The sequence below is a fragment of the Phyllobates terribilis genome, unplaced genomic scaffold (assembly GCF_046119375.1).
Source record: "Phyllobates terribilis strain yellow unplaced genomic scaffold, ASM4611937v1 Scaffold_11__3_contigs__length_659146591, whole genome shotgun sequence".
Classification (NCBI taxonomy): Eukaryota; Metazoa; Chordata; class Amphibia; order Anura; family Dendrobatidae; genus Phyllobates; species Phyllobates terribilis.
The window spans coordinates 281,602,544-281,625,540 of NW_027362771.1; the positions used below are offsets into that span (position 1 = coordinate 281,602,544).

At 43.7% G+C, this 22,997-nt stretch overlaps 1 protein-coding gene across 2 annotated transcripts in view; it reads left to right on the forward strand.

The window, feature by feature from the left end:
- SEPHS1 (selenophosphate synthetase 1) overlaps window positions 1-19,437 on the forward strand; it is an 85,578-nt gene extending 66,141 nt beyond the window's left edge. For both annotated transcript variants that reach the window (XM_073652373.1, XM_073652374.1), the window contains exons 8-9: window positions 4,780-4,992; window positions 18,020-19,437. In XM_073652373.1, the coding sequence (XP_073508474.1) occupies window positions 4,780-4,992; window positions 18,020-18,234 (428 nt within the window). In that variant the 3' untranslated portion in view covers window positions 18,235-19,437. The remainder of the gene's footprint in view (window positions 1-4,779; window positions 4,993-18,019) is intronic.
- The last annotated feature ends 3,560 nt before the right edge of the window (window positions 19,438-22,997 follow it).

Sequence of the window (22,997 nt, forward strand, 5' to 3'; positions counted from 1 at the left end):
TGTTCAGTAAGATCTGCCTTACTATGTGAGATGGCCAGCAGCACGTCTTTTAAAGTAGGCTCATCATCCTCTGCCAGTGAGTCAGCACCACTGGTAACCTGAGCCTCTCTGCTGGGGGGAGTTGTTGTTTTAGCAGCCTGCACATTCCTCTCATGTGTCTCCCCCGCTGCCCTCTCCACATCCCCTTCAGTTACCGTGCTCTTCAATGTCTGCACATTCCGGTCGGGTGTAAGCTCCTCAGCTCCTCCGCCATGCGCATATTTGGAGAGCCTGTTCACCACCTCCATGCGCTTCTCCCGCTGTCTTGGAGTTTCAGCTCCCGCCTCAGAGGCCACGGCTCCATTTTGGCCCTCGTGCTGTGATGAGCCAGTCGCCTGCCTCTGCTTGCTATCTCGCCGGGTCATCTCGTTCTGCACCACCGACTGCTCCCCCGCACTCCTGAGACCCCAGGCCACCTGGTGAGATCTTTTAGAAGCAATGATTCCCTCGGGCAGGAAGGATTATAGGACAGGGTTATAGGAGCTCTTCTGCCTCACGTCTTCTCACATGCCCGGCCAGGCCACGCCCCTGATCCTCTCTTCTTGCTTCGTGTGGATGACGTGTCCTACGCCCATCACGCTCCTGCACAGATGCCCTTCTCTCTGCCCTGCTAAGTGCAGAACAAAGTACTGTAATGCTCATGCACTGGGAAAGGGTAAAGAGTGCCGGCGCATGCACACTACAATACTTTGTGCTGCCCTCTTCAGGGCATAAGGAAGTACGCCTGTTCAGGAGCGCAATTAACACGGTGTGGCAGACGTAAGATGCGTCATCCAGGCAAAGCAAGAAGAGAGGAGGCGCTGGATCAACAGACGCCCATCGGACCGGACCGTGCCTTAGGTGAGTATAATCAAAGCTTTTTAGTGTGCTATACAGAGCGCATTGGGGACATACTGTATACAGCATTCTAAGATGCTTACATGTGAAAGGTTCCTTGTGAGTTTGTCATTGACCTGCATATGACATACAGTTATGTCCATATATATTTGGACAGAGACAACATTTTTCTAATTTTGGTTCTAGACATTACCACAATGAATTTTAAACAAAACAATTCAGATGCAGTTGAAGTTCCGACTTTCAGCTTTCATTTGAGGGTATCCACATTAAAATTGGATGAAGGGTTTAGGAGTTTCAGCTCCTTAACATGTGCCACCCTGTTTTTAAAGGGACCAAAAGTAATTGGACAGATTAAATAATTGTAAATAAAATGTTCATTTCTAGTACTTGGTTGAAAACCCTTTGTTGGCAATGACTGCCTGAAGTCTTGAACTCATGGACATCACCAGACGCTGTGTTTCCTCCTTTTTGATGCTCTGCCAGGCCTTCACTGCGGTGGTTTTCAGTTGCTGTTTGTTTCTGGGCCTTTCTGTGTGAAGTTTAGTCTTTAACAAGTGAAATGCATGCTCAATTGGGTTGAGATCAGGTGACTGACTTGGCCATTCAAGAATATTCCACTTCTTTGCTTTAATAAACTCCTGGGTTGCTTTGGCTTTATGTTTTGGGTCATTGTCCATCTGTAGTATGAAACGACAACCAATTAGTTTGGCTGGATCTGAGCACACAGTATGGCTCTGAATACATCAGAATTCATTTGGCTGCTTCTGTTCTGTGTCACATCATCAATAAACGCTAGTGACCCAGTGCCACTGGCAGCCATGCATGCCCAAGCCATCACACTGCCTCCGCCGTGTTTTACAGATGATGTGGTATGCTTTGGATCATGAGCTATACCACGCCTTCGCCATACTTTTCTCTTTCCATCATTCTGGTAGAGGTTGATCTTTGTTTCATCTGTCCAAAGAATGTTCTTCCAGAACTGTGCTGGCTTTTTTAGATGTTTTTTTAGCAAAGTCCAGTCTAGCCTTTTTATTCTTGATGCTTATGAGTGGCTTGCACCGTGCAGTGAACCCTCTGTATTTACTTTCATGCAGTCTTCTCTTTATGGTAGATTTGGATATTCATACGCCTACCTCCTGGAGAGTGTTGTTCACTTGGTTGGCTGTTGTGAAGGGGTTTCTCTTCACCATGTAGATTATTCTGCGATCAACCACCACTGTTGTCTTTCAGGGGCACCCACGTCTTTTTGCATTGATGAGTTCACCAGTGCTTTCTTTCTTTCACAGGATGTACCAAACTGTAGATTTTGCCACTCCTAATATTGTAGCAATTTCTCGGATGGTTTTTTTCTGTTTTTGCAGCTTAAGGATGGCTTGTTTCACCTGCATGGAGAGCTCCTTTGACCGCATGTTTACTTCACAGCAAAACCTTCCAAATGCAAGCACCATGCCTCAAATCAACTCCAGGCCTTTTATCTGCTTAATTGAGAATGACATAGTGAAGGGATTGCCCACACCTGTCCATGAAATAGCCTTGGAGTCAATTGTCCAATTACTTTTGGTCCCTTTAAAAACAGGGTGGCACATGTTAAGGAGCTGAAACTCCTAAACCCTTCATCCAATTTTAATGTGGATACCCTCAAATGAAAGCTGAAAGTCTGAACTTCAACTGCATCTGAATTGTTTTGTTTAAAATTCATTGTGGTAATGTCTAGAACCAAAATTAGAAAAATGTTGTCTCTGTCCAAATATATATGGACCTAACTGTACATGTGAGATCTCATGTCTTTCTGTACAATTTTCTTGCAATCTAATACCTGTAGAGAATACCAGTTCTCTGATAGCAGGATCCATGAGTTGTTCATTTCTATCTGTCCCTTGAGCTGAATGGTTTAACACACTAGTGACCAGTCTGGACCATCATAGTGGACAAATGACCATAGTGGCAACAGTGAACTCAAAAGTAGCGTCCAAAGGAGAACAATCACTTTTTAAGCAAAATTTTTAATTATGTGTCTACCTTACAGTATTATTTTGTAGTCTTTCCAGCAATCAATAAGCAACTGTTTATGTAATGGTTTAATGATTAAGTATTTTTCTACTGTATGTATAAAGATCAGTTTTAACAGCTAACCTTTACTCTAGTTACGTGGGGTAATAAAGATACTTAATCTTATCAGTGCTTTGGGTGGGGGTGATGACTGTAGATTATTATGTTTTTAAATGCTGATTTTATTTTATATTTGTTGAACATAACATTGTTGTTGTAGTGGATGTACATTGGCAATATCCACTAAGCCTAGGGCTCCATGGCAAGTTATGTGTGCAGTAAAATGACAAATTACTGTGGCAGTTTGTCACCAACTTGAGAATTATAAATAAATTCTGAAATGTTCATGGAAATAGGAATTTTATACAAAGCAAAATTGTTTAAAAATAATTCTGGAGCAATTCTATCAGATACTGGCAAAAGATTCACAGCGGAGAATTCACAAATGCAGATTTTAGTGCGGAGCGCTCTGTGAACTTTCTTCTGCAGATAGGCACTTCCGTGCCTTCCTCTACATGTCGCTGTATAAACCATTCTCCTGCAATAATGTCTTGTTCCATGGCCCCTGAGGCTGGGTTACACAGATCGGTAGGGTAAACATGGCAGGTTTTCTTATTTTAAACTTTACAAAGTGTCTTTTTTTTTTTCCTTCCTCTTGTTTTTTTGCTGATCTATGAGTAATCTGCATCAAAATCCACAACATACATTATTATTTATTATTCTTGCTTATATAGCGCCATCATATGTGCAGCGCTTTACAGACTTTCTAATCACTGTCCCTTTTGGGGCTCACAATCTAAATTCCCTACCAATATGTCTTTGGAGTGTGGGAGGAAATCTGAGCACCTAGAGGAAACCCAACCAAACATGGGGGAAACTCATACCCACTCCTTGCAGATGTTATCCTTGGTGGGATTTGACCCCAGCACTGAAAATCAACTGAGCTAACCACTAAGCCATCGCGCTGCTGCTTAAATATAATGTGAAATAAAAATCCACACCGTAGGTCTATTTCCATCCAGATTTTTTTCACAAAATAGAAAAATCTCATAAACTTTTCTGCTACTGCAATATGCTGCACATTATTCTCTTGGAAAATCCAGTTTATCCTTTATGTTGAACATACTGTTCTTATTTTACTGCAATGGTGCAGCGTCTGTGGAGAACACACCTAAGGCCTCCTTCACATGTCTGTGGTTCCAGTACATGTGGTATCCATTTTTTTCACGGATGCCACATGTAACCATTATAACCTATTAAGTTATGCACATGTCCGTTTTTTTTTCCGGCAGCACAGATGACCAGGGCCAATACAAGTCTATGGGTCCGTGAAAAACACGTATAGCATCTGCATGTCACCCATGTGCCATCCGTGTTTAACATTGCAAAGTATAGGAAAAGCTTTGTAATTTAATTCTTTCTTTAACCATACTGGAAAACAAATGATGGTACACACTGATTGAAAACACTGATGACACCAATACCGTTTTTTATACAGACGTGTGAAGGAGGCCTTACACTAAGCCGTATTTATTTAGACCACAGGCCATAAGTAAAAAAACATGGGACAGGTTATACTTTTACTAACACTTGCTAAAATGTGTTCTATTGCCAAGCTTTAGTTGTAAACCAGTTACACAGAAAAACCAAGCAGTTCTCAAGGAGATTGGTAATTCCACAATGGGTCCTCATGCTGAATTATCACTGGTATTGTATTAGACTATACTGTAAAAAAAAAAGGCGTACTCGTATGTATTAATCTTTATTATGTCAATATTTCCAGTTTCTTTTCTAATTACACTTTTAAATGATCGCGCGTTATTAATATTGTTGTCTTTTCCTTCTCTCTAGCTGCCGGTCTAATGCACACTTTTAATGCACATGCAGCTACTGATATAACAGGTTTCGGGATTTTAGGACATGCACAAAACTTGGCCAAACAGCAGCGAAATGAAGTTTCTTTTGTTATCCATAACCTTCCTGTCTTAGCCAAAATGGCTGCTGTTAGCAAGGCTTGTGGGAATATGTTTGGACTTATGCATGGATCTTGCCCTGAGACGTCAGGTAAGTCTCTGAAAGCCCCACTCCACTATAAGAGGTTGGCTGATGCAAAGAAGTACAAAGAATATAATAGATTTTCAGATTGAAAGTACTTACAGGAAAATGTTTCCATACTCCTGAATATTGCTTTAGCTTATCTCCTCAAACATGCTTTTGGTTTTGTTTTTCCCCCTTCATGTAATTTCTATGTGGGAATTTAAAAGTAAAATGTGGCTCTGATTTGAGAATTTTCTGTAGTAGTGAAAAACAATTTATCCCCTTCATGTCCGCCGATGGTAAATAAACATCGGCGCTTGCTGGGCTTTGTGTAGCAAAAGTGGTGGAGGTCACAGTAGCTTAACAAGACTGTTTGAATGCCCCTTGGAAAAGTGATCTAGGTCGCAGTAGCTTAACAAGACTGTTTGAATGCCCCTTGGAAAAGTGATGGAGGTCGCAGTAGCTTAACAAGACGGTTTGAATGCCCCTTGGAAAAGTGATCTAGGTCACAGTAGCTTAACCCCTTAAGCCCCGCGGGTGGTTTGCACGTTAATGACCGGGCCAATTTTTACAATTCTGACCACTGTCACTTTATGAGGTAATTACTCGGGAACGCTTCAACGGATCCCCCTGATTCTGAGATTGTTTTTTCGTGACATATTGTACTTCATGATTGTGGAAAAATTTCTTCGATATCACTTGCGTTTATTTGTGAAAAAAACGGAAATTTGGCGAAAATTTAGCAATTTTCAAAATTTGAATTTTTAAGCCCTGAAATCAGAGCGATATGTCACACAAAAGAGTTAATAAATAACATTTCCCACATGTCTACTTTACATCAGCACAATTTTGGAACCAAAATTTTTTTTTGTTAGGGAGCTATAAGGGTTAAAAGTTGACCAGCGATTTCTCATTTTTCCAACAAAATTTACAAAACCATTTTTTTAGAGACCACATCACATTTGAAGTCACTTTGAGAGGTCTTTATGACAGAAAATACCCAAAAGTGACACCATTCTAAAAACTGCACCCCTCAAGGTGCTGAAAACCACATTCAAGAACTTTATTAACCCTTCAGGTGCTTCACAGGAATTTTTTGAATGTGGAAGAAAAAAATGAACATTTAACTTTTTTCACAAAAATGTTACTTTAGACCCAATTTTTTTTATTTTCACAGGGGTAACAAGAAAAAATGGACCCCAAAATTTGTTGTGCAATTTCCCCTGGGCACGCAGATACCCAATATTTGGGGAAAAAATACTGTTTGGGCGCACGGCAGGGCTCGGAAGGGAAGGAGCGCCATTTGAGTTTTTGATTGTAAAATTTGCTTGAATAATTAGCGGACGCCATGTTGTGTTTGGAGAGCCCATGTGTGCCCAAACTTTGGAGCTCCCCCACAAGTGACCCCATTTTGGAAACTAGACCCCCCAAGGCACCTTTCTAGATGTATAGTGAGCACTTGGAACCCCCAGGTGCTTCACAAATTGATTCGTAACAATGAAAAAGTGAAAAAAAAAACACTTTTTCATTTTTATGAATCAATTTGTGAAGCACCTGAGGGTTCCAAGTGCTCACAATGCATCTAGATAGGTGCCTTGGGGGGTCTAGTTTCCAAAATGGGGTCACTTGTGGGGGAGCTCCAATGTTTGGGCACACAGGGACTCTCTAAATGCAACATGGTATCCGCTAACAAATTGAATGGAAAATCGGCTCAAATTGTTAGCGGACGCCACATTGCGTTTGGAGAGCCCCTCTGTGCCCAAACTTTGGAGCTCCCCCACAAGTGACCCCATTTTGGAAACTAGACCCCGCAAGGCACCTTTCTAGATGCATAGTGAGCACTTGGAACCCCCAGGTGCTTCACAAATTGATTCGTAATAATGAAAAAGTGAAAAAAAAAAACACTTTTTCATTTTTACGAATTAATTTGTGAAGCACCTAGGGATTCCAAGTGCTCACTATGCATCTAGATAGGTGCCTTGGGGGGTCTAGTTTCCAAAATGGGGTCACTTGTGGAGGAGCTCCAATGTTTGGGCACACAGGGACTCTCCAAATGCAACATATCCGCTAACAATTTGAGCCGACAATTTGTTAGCGGATATCATGTTGCATTTGGAGAGTCCCTGTGTGCCCAAACATTGGAGCTCCCCCACAAGTGACCCCATTTTGGAAACTAGACCCCCCCAAGGCACCTATCTAGATTCATAGTGAGCACTTGGAACCCCAGGTGCTTCACAAATTGATTCATAAAAATGAAAAAGTGTTTTTTTTTTCACTTTTTCATTTTTACGAATCAATTTGTGAAGCACCTGGGGGTTCCAAGTGCTCACTATGCATCTAGAAAGGTGCCTTGGGGGGTCTAGTTTCCAAAATGGGGTCACTTGTGGGGGAGCTCCAAAGTTTGGGCACAGAGGGGCTCTCCAAACGCAACATGGCGTCCGCTAACAATTTGAGCCGATTTTCCATTCAATTTGTTAGCGGACACCATGTCGCGTTTGGAGAGCCCGTGATGTGCCTAAACAGTGGAGCTCCCCCACAAGTGTCCCCATTTTGGAAACTATACCCCTCAAAGATTTTATTAAGGTGTATAGTGAACATTTTGAACCCAGAGGTACCGCACATTATTTGTTTACATTAGGTCATCATATTGAATAAGTTGTCATTATTCTTGAGCGCAAGTGCTCGCTACTTGAGTTTGCATCGGGTACTCAGGTATGCACCATGTACAGCGTGTGCTCGAGTGACATGCTCGAGTCCCTGCTCCGCATGTTTCACGGTTATTATACACCCAAAAAAAAACATGCGGGGATCGCTCGTGCATGGCAGGCAATCCCCGTAAAGTTTTTTGGCCGCGAAGCATATGGGGCAGAGACTCGAGCATGTCACTCAAATACCCACGATACTAAATGCATACCAGAGCACCCGATGCAAACTCAAGTAGCGAGCACTTGCTCTCAACACTAGTCGCCATATCGTCATCTTTTTTTCTTACTTTTGAAAAAAATCCCAACCCCAGCCCTAACCCTAGCACATCCCTAGCCCCAGCACAACCCTAGCCCCAGCACAACCCTAGCCCCAAACCCAGCCCTAACCCTAGCCCAATCCTAACTCAAGAGTTTATTTTTGACGCCGTTCCTTGTGCGGTATAAGTGATTAGACGACTTTATTCTTCGGGTCGGTGTGATTACAGCAATGCCAGAATCATATGGGGTTTTTATGACTGACAGCTGTCACACACTAAAAGACGCATTTTTTGTAAAATCTAGTTTTTGCATCGCCATATTTTGAGAGCTATAATTTTTCCAGATTTTGGCAGACAGTCATGTGACGGCTCGTTTTTTGCGGGATGACTTGACGTTGTTATTGGTTCCATTTTCAGGCACGTGACATTTTTTGATCGCTTTCTATTCCGATTTTTGGGAGGCAGAATAAACAAAAACCAACAATTCAGGATATTTTTTTTTTTTTTTTTTTTTTTATTCTGTTCCGCGTGTGGTAAAATTGATGAGGCAGCTTTACTCTTCGGGTCAGTACGTTTACAGCGGTACCACATTTGTATCATTTTTCTATGTTTTGGCGCTTATACACAATAAAAGCTATTTTATAGAAAAAAATATTTTTTAGTATCGCTTTATTCTGAGAGCTATAACTTTTTTATTTTTCGGCTGATGGAGCTATATGGCGGCTTGTTTTTTGCGGGACGAGATGACGTTTTCAGCGGTATCATTTTTATTTATATGCGTCTTTTTGATCGCGTGTTATTCCACTTTTTGTTTGGCGGTATGGTGATAAAGCATTGTTTTTTGCTTGTTTTTTTTTTTTTTTTTTTTTACCGTGTTCACTGAAGGGGTTAACTAGTGGGACAGTTTTATAGGTCAGGTTGTTCCGGACGCGGCGATACCAAATATGTGTACTTTTATTGTTTTTTTTAATTTTTTTTATAATAATATTTATTGATGGGTACATTATATTTTTATTTTTGGTGTATTATTTTTTTTATTTTTTTATAATATTTTTGCACATTTTTTTTTTTTTTTTTTCCACTTTCACACAGTTTATACACTTTATTACTTTGTCCCACTCTGGGACTTTCACTTTTTTTTTTCTGATCGCCTGCATGGCACAGGAATGGAGCACCATCCCTATGCCATGAAGGCTGTCAGAAGTGCACAGTGTGAAGATTGCTTGGAGATGCACTGCGCATGTCCAAGCAATCTTCCTGCTCTCTGGTGACCCGGATGTTGTCATGACGACATCGGGTCGTCATGGCAACACCCGGGAAGCCTTTGCAGACTGCGCTGGAAGAGGAGGTGAGTATCGCCGATCACCTCCCCTTGCCCCCGCAATGCCGCGATCGACTTCGATCGCAGCATCGCGGGGGTTAATGTGCTGGGAGCGGTGCGTGACCGCTCCCTGCACATAGTACCGGGTGTCAGCTGTGACAATCAGCTGACACCCGGCGGCGATCGCGCCCGCACAGCCTGTGTGCGCGCGCGATCGCGATGACGTACTAATACGGGTCTGGCTCTTAAGTCCCAGGGCACAGACGCGTATTAGTACGTCAGATGTTATTAAGGGGTTAACAAGACGGTTTGAATGCCCCTTGCAAAAGTGATGGAGGTCGCAGTAGCTTAACAAGACTGTTTTAATGCCCCTTACAAGAGCCATACAGTACAGCATCTTAAAAACAGTGGTTCTCCCATAGTCTTTGCCTATGCCTGCCAAGCAAAAGCTGCCAAAAATTAGGACGGAGAAACTTGCAATGCCCCTTACAAGAGCCATGCAGTACAGCATATTAAAAACATTCCCATTATTGGGGAGTGGGTCTCCCATAGGCTTTGCTTATGCCTGCCAAGCAAAAGCTGCCAAAAATTAGGACAGAGGAACTTGCAATGCCCCTTACAAGAGCCATGCAGTACAGCATATTACAAACATTATTCCCATTATTGGGGAGTGGGTCTCCCATAGTCTTTGCTTATGCCTTCCAAGCAAAAGCTGCCAAAAATTAGGAGGAAATGCAATGCCCGTTCGAAGAGTTGTGGAGGTTAGAGTTAATTAAAAACAACATTTCAATGCCCTTTGGAAAAGTGGTGGAGGTCCCAGTAGCTTAACAAGACGGTTTTTAATGCCCCTTGGAAAAGTGGTGGAGGTCGCAGTAGCTTAACAAGATGGTTTTAATGCCCCTTACTAGAGCCATACAGCATCTTGAAAAATATTATTCCCATTATTGGGGAGTGGGTCTCCCACAGTCTTTGCTTATGCCTTCCAAGCAAAAGCTGACAAAAATAAGGATGGAGGAACTTTCAATAATGGCAACACGGACCACGGTCACCCTGGTGGTATAGTGGTGGTGGAGGCTGAGGATAAGGAGAAGAACATAAAACAGCCGAAATGAGGAAGCGTATACCCATGTGTGGGTGTGAAGTGGTGCATGTGAATACACCTCCCGAAATAACACAGTGGATTTGACTTTGTTACTCTGCTGTCATTTGGTGGTGATGAGAAGTCTGGCCCAATCCAGCCCTTGTTCATTTTGATAAGGGTCAGCTTGTCAGCATTGTCAGTTGACAGGCGAGTGCGCTTATCAGTTATAATTCCCCCAGCGGCACTAAAAACACGCTCCGATAACACTCTAGCGGCAGGGCAGGCCAGGACCTCCAAGGCGTACAGAGCGAGTTCATTCCAAGTGTCCAGCTTGGATACCCAATAATTAAAAGGCACAGAGGAATCACGGAGGACGCTGGTACGGTCGGCAAGGTACTCCCTCAACATCTTTTGAAACTTTCCACTCCTTGTGAGAGTACCCCGCGCTTCAGGGTCTGTCCGAAGGGAGGGTCTGAGAAAACTGTCCCAGAACGTTGACAGTGGTCCCCTGCCTCTGCTGGATTGGAGTTGCGTCTCTCTCGCATTTACGCCTTGGTTGGGCAACGAACTGTGACCTCTGCCGCTAGCGTGTTCAGAGGGGAATTTTTTTAACCGTTCTGCAGCAAGGGCCTTCTGGTACTGCCCCATTTTTGTAGACCTCTCCACCTCAGGAATAAGAGTGAAAGTTCTCCTTGTAGCGGGGGTCTACAAGTGTCACCAACCAGTAATGACTGTCACCCAACATTTTGACAACGCGAGGGTCACGGTTAAGGCAGCGTAACATAAAGTCAGCCATGCGTGCCAGACTGGTAACGGGCAAGACTTCCGTGTCCTCACCAAGATGACGACTGACCATGCTCTCATAGAATCATAGAATGGTTGAGTTGGAAGGGACCTCCTGGGTCATCTGGTCCAACCCCCTGCTCAAAGCAGGATTCACTAGATCATCTCAGACAGATGTCTGTCCAGCCTCTGTTTGAAGACGTCCATTGAAGGGGAACTCACCACCTCTCGTGGCAGCCTGTTCCACTCATTAATCACCCTAACTGTCTCCTCCTCTTCCTCCTCCCCCCTGTCCTCAGGCCATCCACGCTGAACCGACGGTATGACAGTTGTACAGGTACTACCGTCTACAGCGCATGATACAAGCTCCTGTTCTTCCTCCTCCTCCTCCTCTCCCTCATTGTCCCCCAATGCATGTTGGGATGAGATGAGGCTGGGCTGGGTGTTATCGACCGCTACGGCTTCTTGATCCATCTCGCCATACTCTGGCTGCAATGCCTCCTCTTTAATTCTCTGCAGAGAGCTTTGCAAAAGACAGACAAGTGGAATGCTGATGCTAATGATGGCGTCATCGCCACTCACCAGCTTGGTGGACTCCTCAAAGTTTGTCAAGATGGTACATATGTCAGACATCCAGGTCCACTCCTGAGGTCTTATGTGTGGAGTCTGACCTGAATATTGACGGCCTTGTTGCAGCTGGTACTCCACAACTGCTCTCTTCTGCTCACAAATGCTTTGCAACATGTGGAGGGTAGAGTTCCAATGTGTGGGGACATCACACACCAGTCGGTGTGACGGAAGCTGCAAACGCTGCTGCAACACAGCAAGGGCGGCGGAAGCTGTAGCCGACTTGCGAAAATGAGCTGACAGGCAGCGTACTTTGACGAGCAGATCTGGCAACTCGGGGTACGATTTTAAGAAACCGCTGAACCACGAGGTTAAGCACATGAGCCAGCCATGGTACGTGTGTGATCTCGCCTCAGAGCCGCCACCAAGTTACGGCCATTGTCACACATGACCATGCCTGGATGTAGGTTCAGCGGTCTCAGCCACAGATCTGCCTGCTCTTTCACAGCTGTCCACAACTCACAAGCAGTGTGAGGTTTCTCACCTAAGCTTATGAGTTTCAGCACAGCCTGTTGCCGCTTGGCGGAGGCAGTACTTCAGTGCTTCCAGCTTGTAACTGATGTGGTGATATCTGAGATGGAGGATGAACATGAGGAGAAGGAGGAGGATGATGCGCAGGAGCTGTACACTGTGGGGGCAACTATGACTGACATAGGGCCCGCAATCCTCGGTGTGGGGAGGATGTGTTCCGTCCCAAGGTCCGACTGGGTCCCGGCTTCCACTATGTTTACCCAGTGTGCCGTCAGGGAGATGTACCGTCCCTGGCCACAAGCACTTGTCCACGTGTCCGTTGTCAGGTGGACTCTCCCAGTAACTGCGTTGTTGAGGGCAGGGCAGATGTTTTGGGACACGTGCTTGTGTAGTGCGGGGATGGCACACCGGGTAAAATAGTGTCTGCTGGGGACAGAGTACCGAGGGAATGCCACCGCCATAAGGTTGCGGAAGGATTCCGTCTCCACCAGCCTAAAAGGCAGCATTTCCAACGCAAGCAGTCGTGAAATGTGCGAATTTAGGACTATGGCCTGTGGGGCGTTGGCTGCGAATCTCCGCTTACGTTCAAAGGTCTGGGATATGGACAATTGAATGCTGCTGTGGGACGTGGACGTTGATGCTGTTTCTTGAGAAACTGCCATAACAAGTGAAGACTGAGAGGAGGGGGCATTAACCAAAAGGTTAATAAGACGGGTATTTGTACAGTGCGAAGGGGGGGGGGGAGAGGATTTAGATGAAAAAAAAAAAGGAATATTCCTGGCCCCCCAGGACCTGGAGCTAAGTCCAGAAATTTCAGCAACAGGAGCACACAGGACTGTAATGCAGCGTTTGCTGGTATAACCACTGCGTCTCCTATACAGCCTGCCTGCCTGATATTTGGGATGGATATTAGTCCTGAGAAGGACTGTTTGTTTGATTTGGCAGCCTTTACAGACCCTACACTAACTATTTTGCAGTATACATCTCTCCCTAGCTCAGCAGCACTTTCCCTACACTAGCTGATTCCGGAGCGACTGTGTCCAAGATGGCGGCGCCCGGTTTTAAATACTCGAGGTGACGCTGTGCGGTCAGTCAATCAATGTAATGCCCACAACCAACATGGCTGCGGCATTACAGTGACTGGCTGGCAATCCCTGCATGTTCATTGGCTTTGTAAAGAGCGCCAAACATGCAGGGCGGAGACCCGAGCTCCCGCCCGAGTAACCCGGAAATGCTCGGTGCTCGCCGAACATCCCGAGCATGTTCGCTCAACACTAGTAGTGATCATATTGACAGCACAGGTGTTTCACAGAATTTTATACCATTCGGCAGTGAAGAAAAAAAATAATTACATTTTTACCACCAAAAGTTTGTTGTAGCCCCAGATTTTACATTTTCACACTGGGAAATGTATAGAAATGGCACCAAAATTTGGCCCACAATTTCTGCTGAATGTAGAAATATGTGATATGTGGCTGTACAGTAATGCTTAGCCACACGGCGAGACTCTGGGGGATGGAGCGCCATTTGTCTGCTGGAGCGCAGATTTTCCTTGAATGGTTTGCAAACTCCATATACAGAGCCCCTAAATGCTAGAGGAGCAGAATCACCCTTCAAGTGACCCCATTTTGGAAATTATACCTCTTTGGGAATTTTACAGGTGAAGTGACGTTTGACTCCGTGGATGTTTTCCAGAAACAAGCAGCAGTGGATGTTACTAAGTGAAAATTGCAAACTGCCGTTGTAGTGATCAGTACATTGTAGGGCCCATATATTGTGCCCAGCTCCTGATTCTGGAGACACCCACCAGTAAATTAGGCAGGCTATCATTGCTACAGAAATGACAAATGACAAACATGTGGACGCTAAATGTGGTTTAGGCACACTGGGGCTCAGAAAGGAAGATGCATTTGGATTTGGGAGCGCATAATTTTACTGGATTTATTTTGGGTTCGGGGAGCCATTTAGCTTTTCCTGATCCTTTGTACTACCAGTAACGTGGAAGCCCCCTATATTTCCATTGACCGATGACTGACCCAAGTGGGGGCTTTTATTGTGGGTTGATTTGAAGCTTTTGTTAGGAACATTTTACATTAATGTTTGGGATCACATTTATCCAGCACTTAACTCAGGGTTTCCATCTAAATCTCTGAGTGACGTGATTCAGATGAAACCCCCGAGAGATCCATTCACTATAATGAAGCAGCAGAGTTACTCTGGAGTCCATCTGGCCTCTGTTCAGCGGTGTCCTTTTCAGAAGTGCACAAAACTGTGGAAGACTGCACTTTTATGCACTATTAAAAAGATGGACATCACCGGATCACAGGTCAGGTGGCGTTCAGTGTCCCCATCTGCCTCATTATAGGGAATCTTCTGCCGGAGGTTCCGTCTGAAACACGTATTTCAGAGATTTACACGGAAATAAGCGCTCAGCGCAGAGCGCAGGATACATGTGAGCAGAGCCTTACTGTGATCTTTGGGAGGCAGAATGAACAAATCAACAGCAGGTGAAGAATTTGTTTTATTTATTTATTTTTTAAACCATTCCTTGTGAGGTATAAGTGATTAAATGACTTTATTCTTCGGGTCGGTGTGATTACAGCGATATCCGATTTATATCGTTTTTAATGTTTGGCTGCTGTCACACATTAACCCCTTAAGCCCCGAGGGTGGTTTGCACGTTAATGACCAGGCCAATTTTTACAATTCTGACCACTGTCACTTTATGAGGTAATTACTCTGGAACGCTTCAACGGATCCCCCTGATTCTCAGATTGTTTTTTCGTGACATATTGTACTTCATGATTGTGGTAAAAATTCTTCGATATCACTTGCGTTTATTTGTGAAAAAAACGGAAATTTGGCGAAAATTTTGAAAATTTTGCAATTTTCAAAATTTCTATTTTTATGCCCTTAAATCAGAGAGATATGTCACACAAAAGAGTTAATAAATAACATTTTCCACATGTCTACTTTACATCAGCACAATTTTGTAACCAAAATTTTTTTTTGTTAGGGAGCTATAAGGGTTAAAAGTTGACCAGCGATTTCTCATTTTTCCAACAAAATTTACAAAACCATTTTTTTAGGGACCACATCACATTTGAAGTCACTTTGAGAGGTCTTTATGACAGAAAATACCCAAAAGTGACACCATTCTAAAAACTGCACCCCTCAAGGTGCTCAAAACCACATTCAAGAACTTTATTAACCCTTCAGGGGCTTCACAGGAATTTTTGGAATGTGGAAGAAAAAAATGAACATTTAACTTTTTTCACAAAAATGTTACTTTAGACCCATTTTTTTTTTTATTTTCACAGGGGTAACAAGATAAAATGGACCCCAAAATTTGTTGTGCAATTTCCCCTGGGCACGCAGATACCCAATATGTGGGGAAAAAACACTGTTTGGGCGCACGGCAGGGCTCGGAAGGGAAGGAGCGCCATTTGACTTTTTGATTGTAAAATTTGCTTGAATAATTAGCGGACGCCATGTTGTGCTTGGAGAGCCCCTGTGTGCCCAAACATTGGAGCTCCCCCACAAGTGACCTCATTTTGGAAACTAGACCCCCCAAGGCACCTATCTAGATGCATAAGTGAGCACTTGGAACCCCCAGGTGCTTCACAAATTGATTCGTAAAAATGAAAAAGTGAAAAAAAAAAACACTTTTTCATTTTTATGAATCAATTTGTGAAGCACCTGGGGGTTCCAAGTGCTCACTATGCATCTAGATAGGTGTCTTGCGCACTGCGCATGTCCAAACAATCTTCCTGCTGTCTGGTGACCCGGATGTTGTCATGACGACATCGGGTCGTCATGGCAACACCCGGGAAGCCTTTGCAGACAGCGCTGGAAGCCGGAAGAGGAGGTGAGTATCTGCGATCACCTCCCCTTGCCCCCACAATGCTGCGATCGACTTCGATCGCAGCATCGCGGGGGTTAATGTGCTGGGAGCGGTGCAGGGCCGCTCCCTACGCATAGTATCGGGTGTCAGCTGTGACAATCAGCTGACACCCGGCGGCGATCGCGCCCGCACAGCCTGTGTGCGCTCGCGATCGCCATGACTTACTAATACGGGTCTGGCTCTTAAGTCCCAGGGCACAGACGCGTATTAGTACGTCAAATGTTGTTAAGGGGTTAAAGACACTTTTTTTTTTACATTGCCATATTTTGAGAGCTATAATTTTTCCATATTTCTGCGAACAGAGTCATGTAAGGGCTTGTTTGTTTTTTTTGTTGGACGAGTTGACATTTTCATCGGTACCGTTTTCGTGCACGTGACTTTTTTTTATCGCTTTCTATTCCAATTTTTGGGAGACAGAATGAACAAAAACCAAAATTTCAGGAATTGTTTTTTTTTTTAATGCCATTCCGCATGTGGTAAAATTGATAATTTGCTTTATTCTTCGGGTCAGTATGATTACAGCGATACATTTGTGTGTGTTTTGGCGCTTTTACGCAATAAATACTATATTATAGAAAAAATAATTATTTTTACATCGCTTTATTCTGAGAGCTATAACTCTTATTTTTTGGCTGATGGAGCTGTATGGCGGCTCGTTATTTGCGGGACAAGATGATGTTTCAGCGGTACCATTTTTATTTACATTCGTCTTTTTGATCGCCTATTATTTCACTATTTGTTTGGCGGTATGATGAAAAAGCATTGTTTTTTTTGTCTTTTTTATTTATATTCTTTTACGATGTTCACTGAAGGGGTTAACTGGCAGGACAGTTTGTCAGGCTGTTCTGGATGCAGTGTTACCAAATATATGTAGTGTTTGTTTTTCGTGTTTTTTTTCATATAAATATTTGAGTACAAAATATATTATATATATACTATAATAATATATTATAATATTTGCACCGCTATATGCAAATATATAATATTGTTTTTTTTGTGTTTATTATTGGAGTGCAGAGGGTGCTCCCTACCTCTGCATGCCTTCTAAATGCTGGGAGCGCTAGCGATCAGAGCATTTAGGGGGTTAAAGTGCCAGAAGCGATGCAAGCACCGCTTCTGGCAGTAGTGAGTGCCGGGTATCAGCTGTCAGAATCAGCTGACACCCAGCGGCGATCTCGCGTGCACAGCCTCTCCGAGTGCACAAAATCGCCTGGATGTAGCCATACGTCCAATGTCGGTAAGTAACCAGCGACCTGGAGATATGGATACGTCCAAGGTTGTGAAGGGATTAAAGGGGTTGCCCGACCTTTGGGTACAATTCTGCTGTCACTCTGTGTGACTGCAGACTTGTGAATTTTCTCATGGCGCGCACAGTGAGCATTCTACGGCGCCAGGTACCTGACCTTAAGTTTGCGATTTACATACATGCGGTCACATGCCAACTGGACGTGCGGCCTCTCTCAATGTAAGCGTATTTAGCAAGGCCAGACACGTTTAGTCAGAATGTGGGCAGAAGTATGCAAATTGCATGCTTGCGGTCACATAACCGCCCGCTCCGGCACCAGAGAGTCCCCACAGCACCCAGTGTGTGCAATCTGAGGATTCACAGGTCTGCAGTCACTCTAAGGCCGGCAACCCCTTAGGTAGCTGCTGAGAATGTAGCCTGATGGCTTAACATTTTGGCAGATATTATATTGGCATGCTTGATAATAATTTTATTTAGATTTGTTGGAAAGAACACACTTGGAATCCATTGGTAATCTCTCGAATGTATAAATTTCAGTAATAAAAGGGGAAATATGTGCTCATTCAGGAACAATGATCTATTATTTTCTTTTGCGTCCGTTTTTAAAACCATGCAATTAGTGTTTACCCTGCAATATTCACAATTTCTTCTATTTGCAGGTGGTCTCCTAATCTGTCTACCACGAGAACAGGCTGCACGGTTTTGTGCTGAGATTAAGTCACCAAAGTATGGAGAAGGTCATCAAGCATGGATCATTGGAATTGTAGAAAAGGGCAACCGCACTGCCAGAATCATAGATAAGCCACGAATCATAGAAGTTGCCCCCCAAGTTGCTACTCAAAATGTAAACCCAACGCCTGGCGCCACTTCTTAATTTAGGTTTACCTAGCTTTTTTTTGTTTTGTTTTTAAATAGACCTTATACTTTACCATCATACAATTTAAATAATTGTAAAGAAAAATATATATATAAATATATATCATTGTGTCTGCCCATTTTGTGGCCTTGAGTCAGTTATGCGAATGGGTAGGATTTAAGAAGTAAAAAAAAAAAAAATCATTGCCTTTTGTTTGTTTGTTTTTGTTTGTATTTTTTTTTTTTTTTATAATCTTGTCTGTTTTTCCCTCCTTCCTGTTACATTAACTGAAGATGCATCTAATGTTGAGGCAGCTTCTAAGTTGAAGAATTGTTATCCGATACAGTTGATTCATTTTGAATCTATAGACACTTATCTCTTGCCGCATAGGCTCTTTTTTTAAAGGTGCTTTCACTCAGCACAGACATTGCCATTCGTAGTGTCAAAGAAGCAGTTGGTGTCTTCATTTATATATGTGTATTTATCACTATTGATCTGACAATGTTGGATGGCTTGGAGGTTATTATGGAGAGGCAATAAATAAATTGGCTGTGGATCATAGCAGGAGGGTGCATGATTTTTTTTTTTTTAATTATTAAAAAGACTAGACTTGTTTAGGCTTGCGCTCTTATAGCCTTGTACCCTCCACTCCTCCTTAATGTAGTGCTCTCTTATCATTTCTACGCCAGGTACACCTTTTACTGCAGCGTTGAATGGTCTTAAGGGTACACCATTAGCTTAAAGCACTTCTGTTTAAGAAGATTTTTTTTTTCCTCTGTAAATCTCATATTTACCATATTAACAAAGTTCTTTTTTATTAGTAGCACATAAAATTGCCGCGTGGTTAGATCTGTTTAAAGTACAACATTATTGCAGACCACATACAAAGAAATCTAAAGGTAACTTAAGTCACTTCAGTAATTCTAAATGTGCGCACACATACAGCAAGTACACAACACTTTAAGTATAATCAATAACTTTTCTGTTCTGTGGTTGATAGTGTTTCATACATTTTTATATTTTGTATAGTGATTACATGCCTTTATATTTTTTTCTTTATAAATCAGCAGCTGTTAAGTAGTTGGTAGCTCTTTCCTTTTCCAATTTGGTGCATGAGTTTGTGATCTAATAAAAAGAAAATTGACATTGCCAACATTGCAGCTTAAACTCCAAACTTGTTATTCAAATAAATATTTAATTTTTTTTATTGCTCTTGTACAACCTGTGTTTGTTTTTTCTTTTCTTGCCATTGAAATTGATTCCAATCTTAAAGGGAATCTGTTGCTAAATTTTTGTTACCCCCATCTGAGAGTAGCATGATGCGGAGTTCTGTATAACCCCGCCCACACCACTGATTGGCTGCTTTCTGTGCACACTGTGCGTAGGCAGCAAACTTCCAATCAGTGGTGTGGGTTGAGTTATACAGAGCTAATGATAGCAGGTTTAGTAGTCTTCTAGTGATAATTGCCTGCTGATAAAACGGTGATTGCATAAAACTGTAACCACCCAAGTAAGTGACACTTCACTGGAATCAGAGTCTCTGCCCCTACATTATGCTGTTTTTAGATTACATGGGAAAAACCTGGTGACAGATTCCCTTTAAAAAGTTATTTTCATCTCAGACATTTATGGCAGTCATGTGACAATACACACTTGAGAAAAGAGTCCTTGGATTATTGTCTCGCAGCCACTGATGCTCAGCTATTTTTGGGATTCCATGGAAGTGAATAGAGATGTGTTTCCACTTTTCCATTGAAAGGGGTCAGGGCTACCCAATTTCAAATTTAGATGTGGGTTTCAAGTGTGCTTGCATATGCCAAAAATCTTTGAGGTGGGAATACCTCTTTAGGTGGTCCATGAGGGGTAGGATGGATCTGTTTTGAAAATTACTTTGAATGGAACCTGTGAGGTTTCCATTAGGATTCTAGTGGTTCAGCACTAGTTCTGCAAACTACCCTGTTGCCTTCAAAAACCCAGGAGAATCGCTGATTTTGAGGACAAAGCTAAAGATTGGTAACACACATAGATATTATTTATTCGTACTCCCATGACAGCACCACGAGAGAGAGGATCCATCCATCAAGGACAGCAAACCTACAGGTTAAAAAGTGCGGCCCCTCTCTCCCGCCTCAGTTTTAGGTTTTCTGTCCATGATGGGAGACCTGTCAGGTACCTGCAATGAAGACCGGTCTCTTGCCCAGATGGATAGACAGGGTGCCTGGAGCGGTGAAGTTCCTGCCCTGGTCGGTCCTGTTCGTTCTGGAGACGCCACGGCAGGGATCATTGGGGCACCTCCGTGTGCGTTGCGATCAACGTGATATCCCCTCGGTGGAGCCGGATGGTCCGCTATGGGTGGGACCGCATGCGGAGATCTGGGCCGCGCCGGCGGGGAACGTGCATGCGCGGCCCTGTGACACATTTCCGGTGCGCCGGTCTCAACCGGAAGTGGGCTCAGCTCACGCGCGGCCAGGAAGTACGGGCCGCATGCAAGCAGAGGGGGACGCCGGAGCATTGATCAGGATGGCGTCCCGCCAGTGCTGCTGGGGTGTTCTGCCCACCCCGGGGGGGTGAGGGGGAGGCCCCTTTCCACACTGGTACCTGTATGGCCAGTATAAAAAAGACCTGGTTACATACAGAGGTGCTTCCCAGCCCCTTGTTTTTTCATGACAATGGGAGATACACAGGAGCTTTCACCTGAGCAAGAACAACTGCTGCAGGAGCAGCCCTCTGGGGAGCCCTCACAACAGGCGGTGCAACGTCGTTCCCGGACCGGGTCCAGCCGTTCAACTAAGAAATTCACCGCTAAAAGCAGGAAGGAAGTTCCTGTCGTTCGGCGTGATCCTCCGCCGATTAAGAAGGATTCCTCTGCTTCTACGGTACCGCATATGCCAGGGAGGGTAAGTGGAATCTTCGTGAAAGTTCTACTAATTTTCTCTTTTACTTTTCTGTCTATGAAATTTTTTCAGAGCAAGAAATGTTCTTTTAAATCAAAGCATAAGGAATGTGCCCTATGCTGCAGCCCGCTCCCTGATGCATATATTAAAAAAATGTGCCAGCCTTGTATTGAGAAAGTGATGACGGAAGAAACCCCAGGGTTTTCTTTGGGTCTAAAAAATTTAATTAAAGAAGAAGTAGGCAAGGCTTTGCGAGGGGATTCTGAGGCCAGGCATTCTCCTCAGGACCCTCGACCGGGCTCAAACTCCGATATCTCGGACATTTCTTCCTCTTCCCTATCTTCCTCTGATAGCGAATCTGAGAGACAATGTTTCCCTCTAAATGAGGTGGATGCCTTAGTGAAAGCTGTCCGTTCTACCATGGGCATTGTGGACACTAGACCAGAAAAGTCCCTAGAGGATGTAATGTTCGGAGGATTAGGTCAAAAAAAGAAAAAATGCTTCCTCATGAATTCAAAGATTAAGGATCTCATTAATAGAGAGTGGCAGAAGCCAGACAGGAAAGGCAGCATTTCTCCCTCTTTCAAAAGAAAGTACCCGTTTGATACCGCATGCTCCTCCTGGTCAAAAGCACCAAGGCTTGATGTTGCCATTGCTAAGGCATCAAAAAAGGCTTCCCTCCCCTTCGACTACATGGGAGCTTTAAGAGACCCCCCTGGACAGACGAGCAGATACCTTTTTGAAAGGTACTTGGGAGACAGCTACAGGAGCCCTGAAGCCAGCAGTGGCTGCCACCTGCACTTCCAGAGCCCTGATGGTCTGGCTGGAACAGCTAAACAATCAACTAAGGGAGGGTGTCTCCAGGAAGATTATTCTCTACCTCTAGTCCAGGGTGCAGCGGCGTTTCTCGCTGACTTTATTGATGAAGCTATTACTGCCCCTTGAGAAAGCGGCCTTGGACGCCGCGAAACGCGCGTCGGGGTATGCCATTGCGACCTTTGTCTGGCCAGCCTGTCCTCAGCCTTTAAACTTAGGTAACATTATCACCCTCAAAAATCTGTTGGAGTCACAGGTGCACTTTATCTGATATATTCTGACTCCAGCAGTGATTAATTGACTACCTGATACCTAGTGACTAGGGGTGTGTGTGTCTTGCCTTACCTTTATGGTATCTTTGGTGCTATTTCTTTGCAACTTTGCACAATTTAAATATGTACTAAGCACTTTACTCTGTGGGCTGTGGACGGTCTGGTCTGTTTTGTCATTAGTCACTTTGTTGTATTGTGTTTTCTTGCATGAACTTATTTCTAATAAAATATGTACATTTTTCTAGCCATGATGACTCTCTCTTTCTTATAAAAAATGACTTTAGTGAGTCGGTATATAGGGGTGTCTGGGGGAAGTGTGTTTCCCCGCTTACACCTTAATGTTGATGTTTGAGCTTTGTTTCTAATTATCTGCGGACTCAGACTAGCAGCAAAATCGTCAGCTCTTTCAAATGCTGCTCGGCGAGCCCTTGGCTTAAGTGCTGGCCTGGAGATGTACAAACAAAATCTAGACTTTGTACAATTCCCTGTGAGGGTGAATATCTTTTCGGCCAAACCATGGATGATCTGTTGGAGAAAGCTGGAGATCCAAAAAAGGGCTTTCCGTCTGTACCTCTACCCTCTTTTAAGAGATCTTTTCGGAAGAAGAAGTTTATCCGAAGAAGATTCTTTAGAGCACAGGAGAAAGTCGAGGAAAGAGGGCGCAAAGGTAGAGGCCTACTCTTTGGTTCTTCTTCCAGAGATGAGCAGAAGCCAGGGGAATCACAAATCGGCCCAGGTGGGAGGGAGATTGTCATTGTTCTTGCCGGCTTTGGAAAATATTTCACATAGCAATTGGATT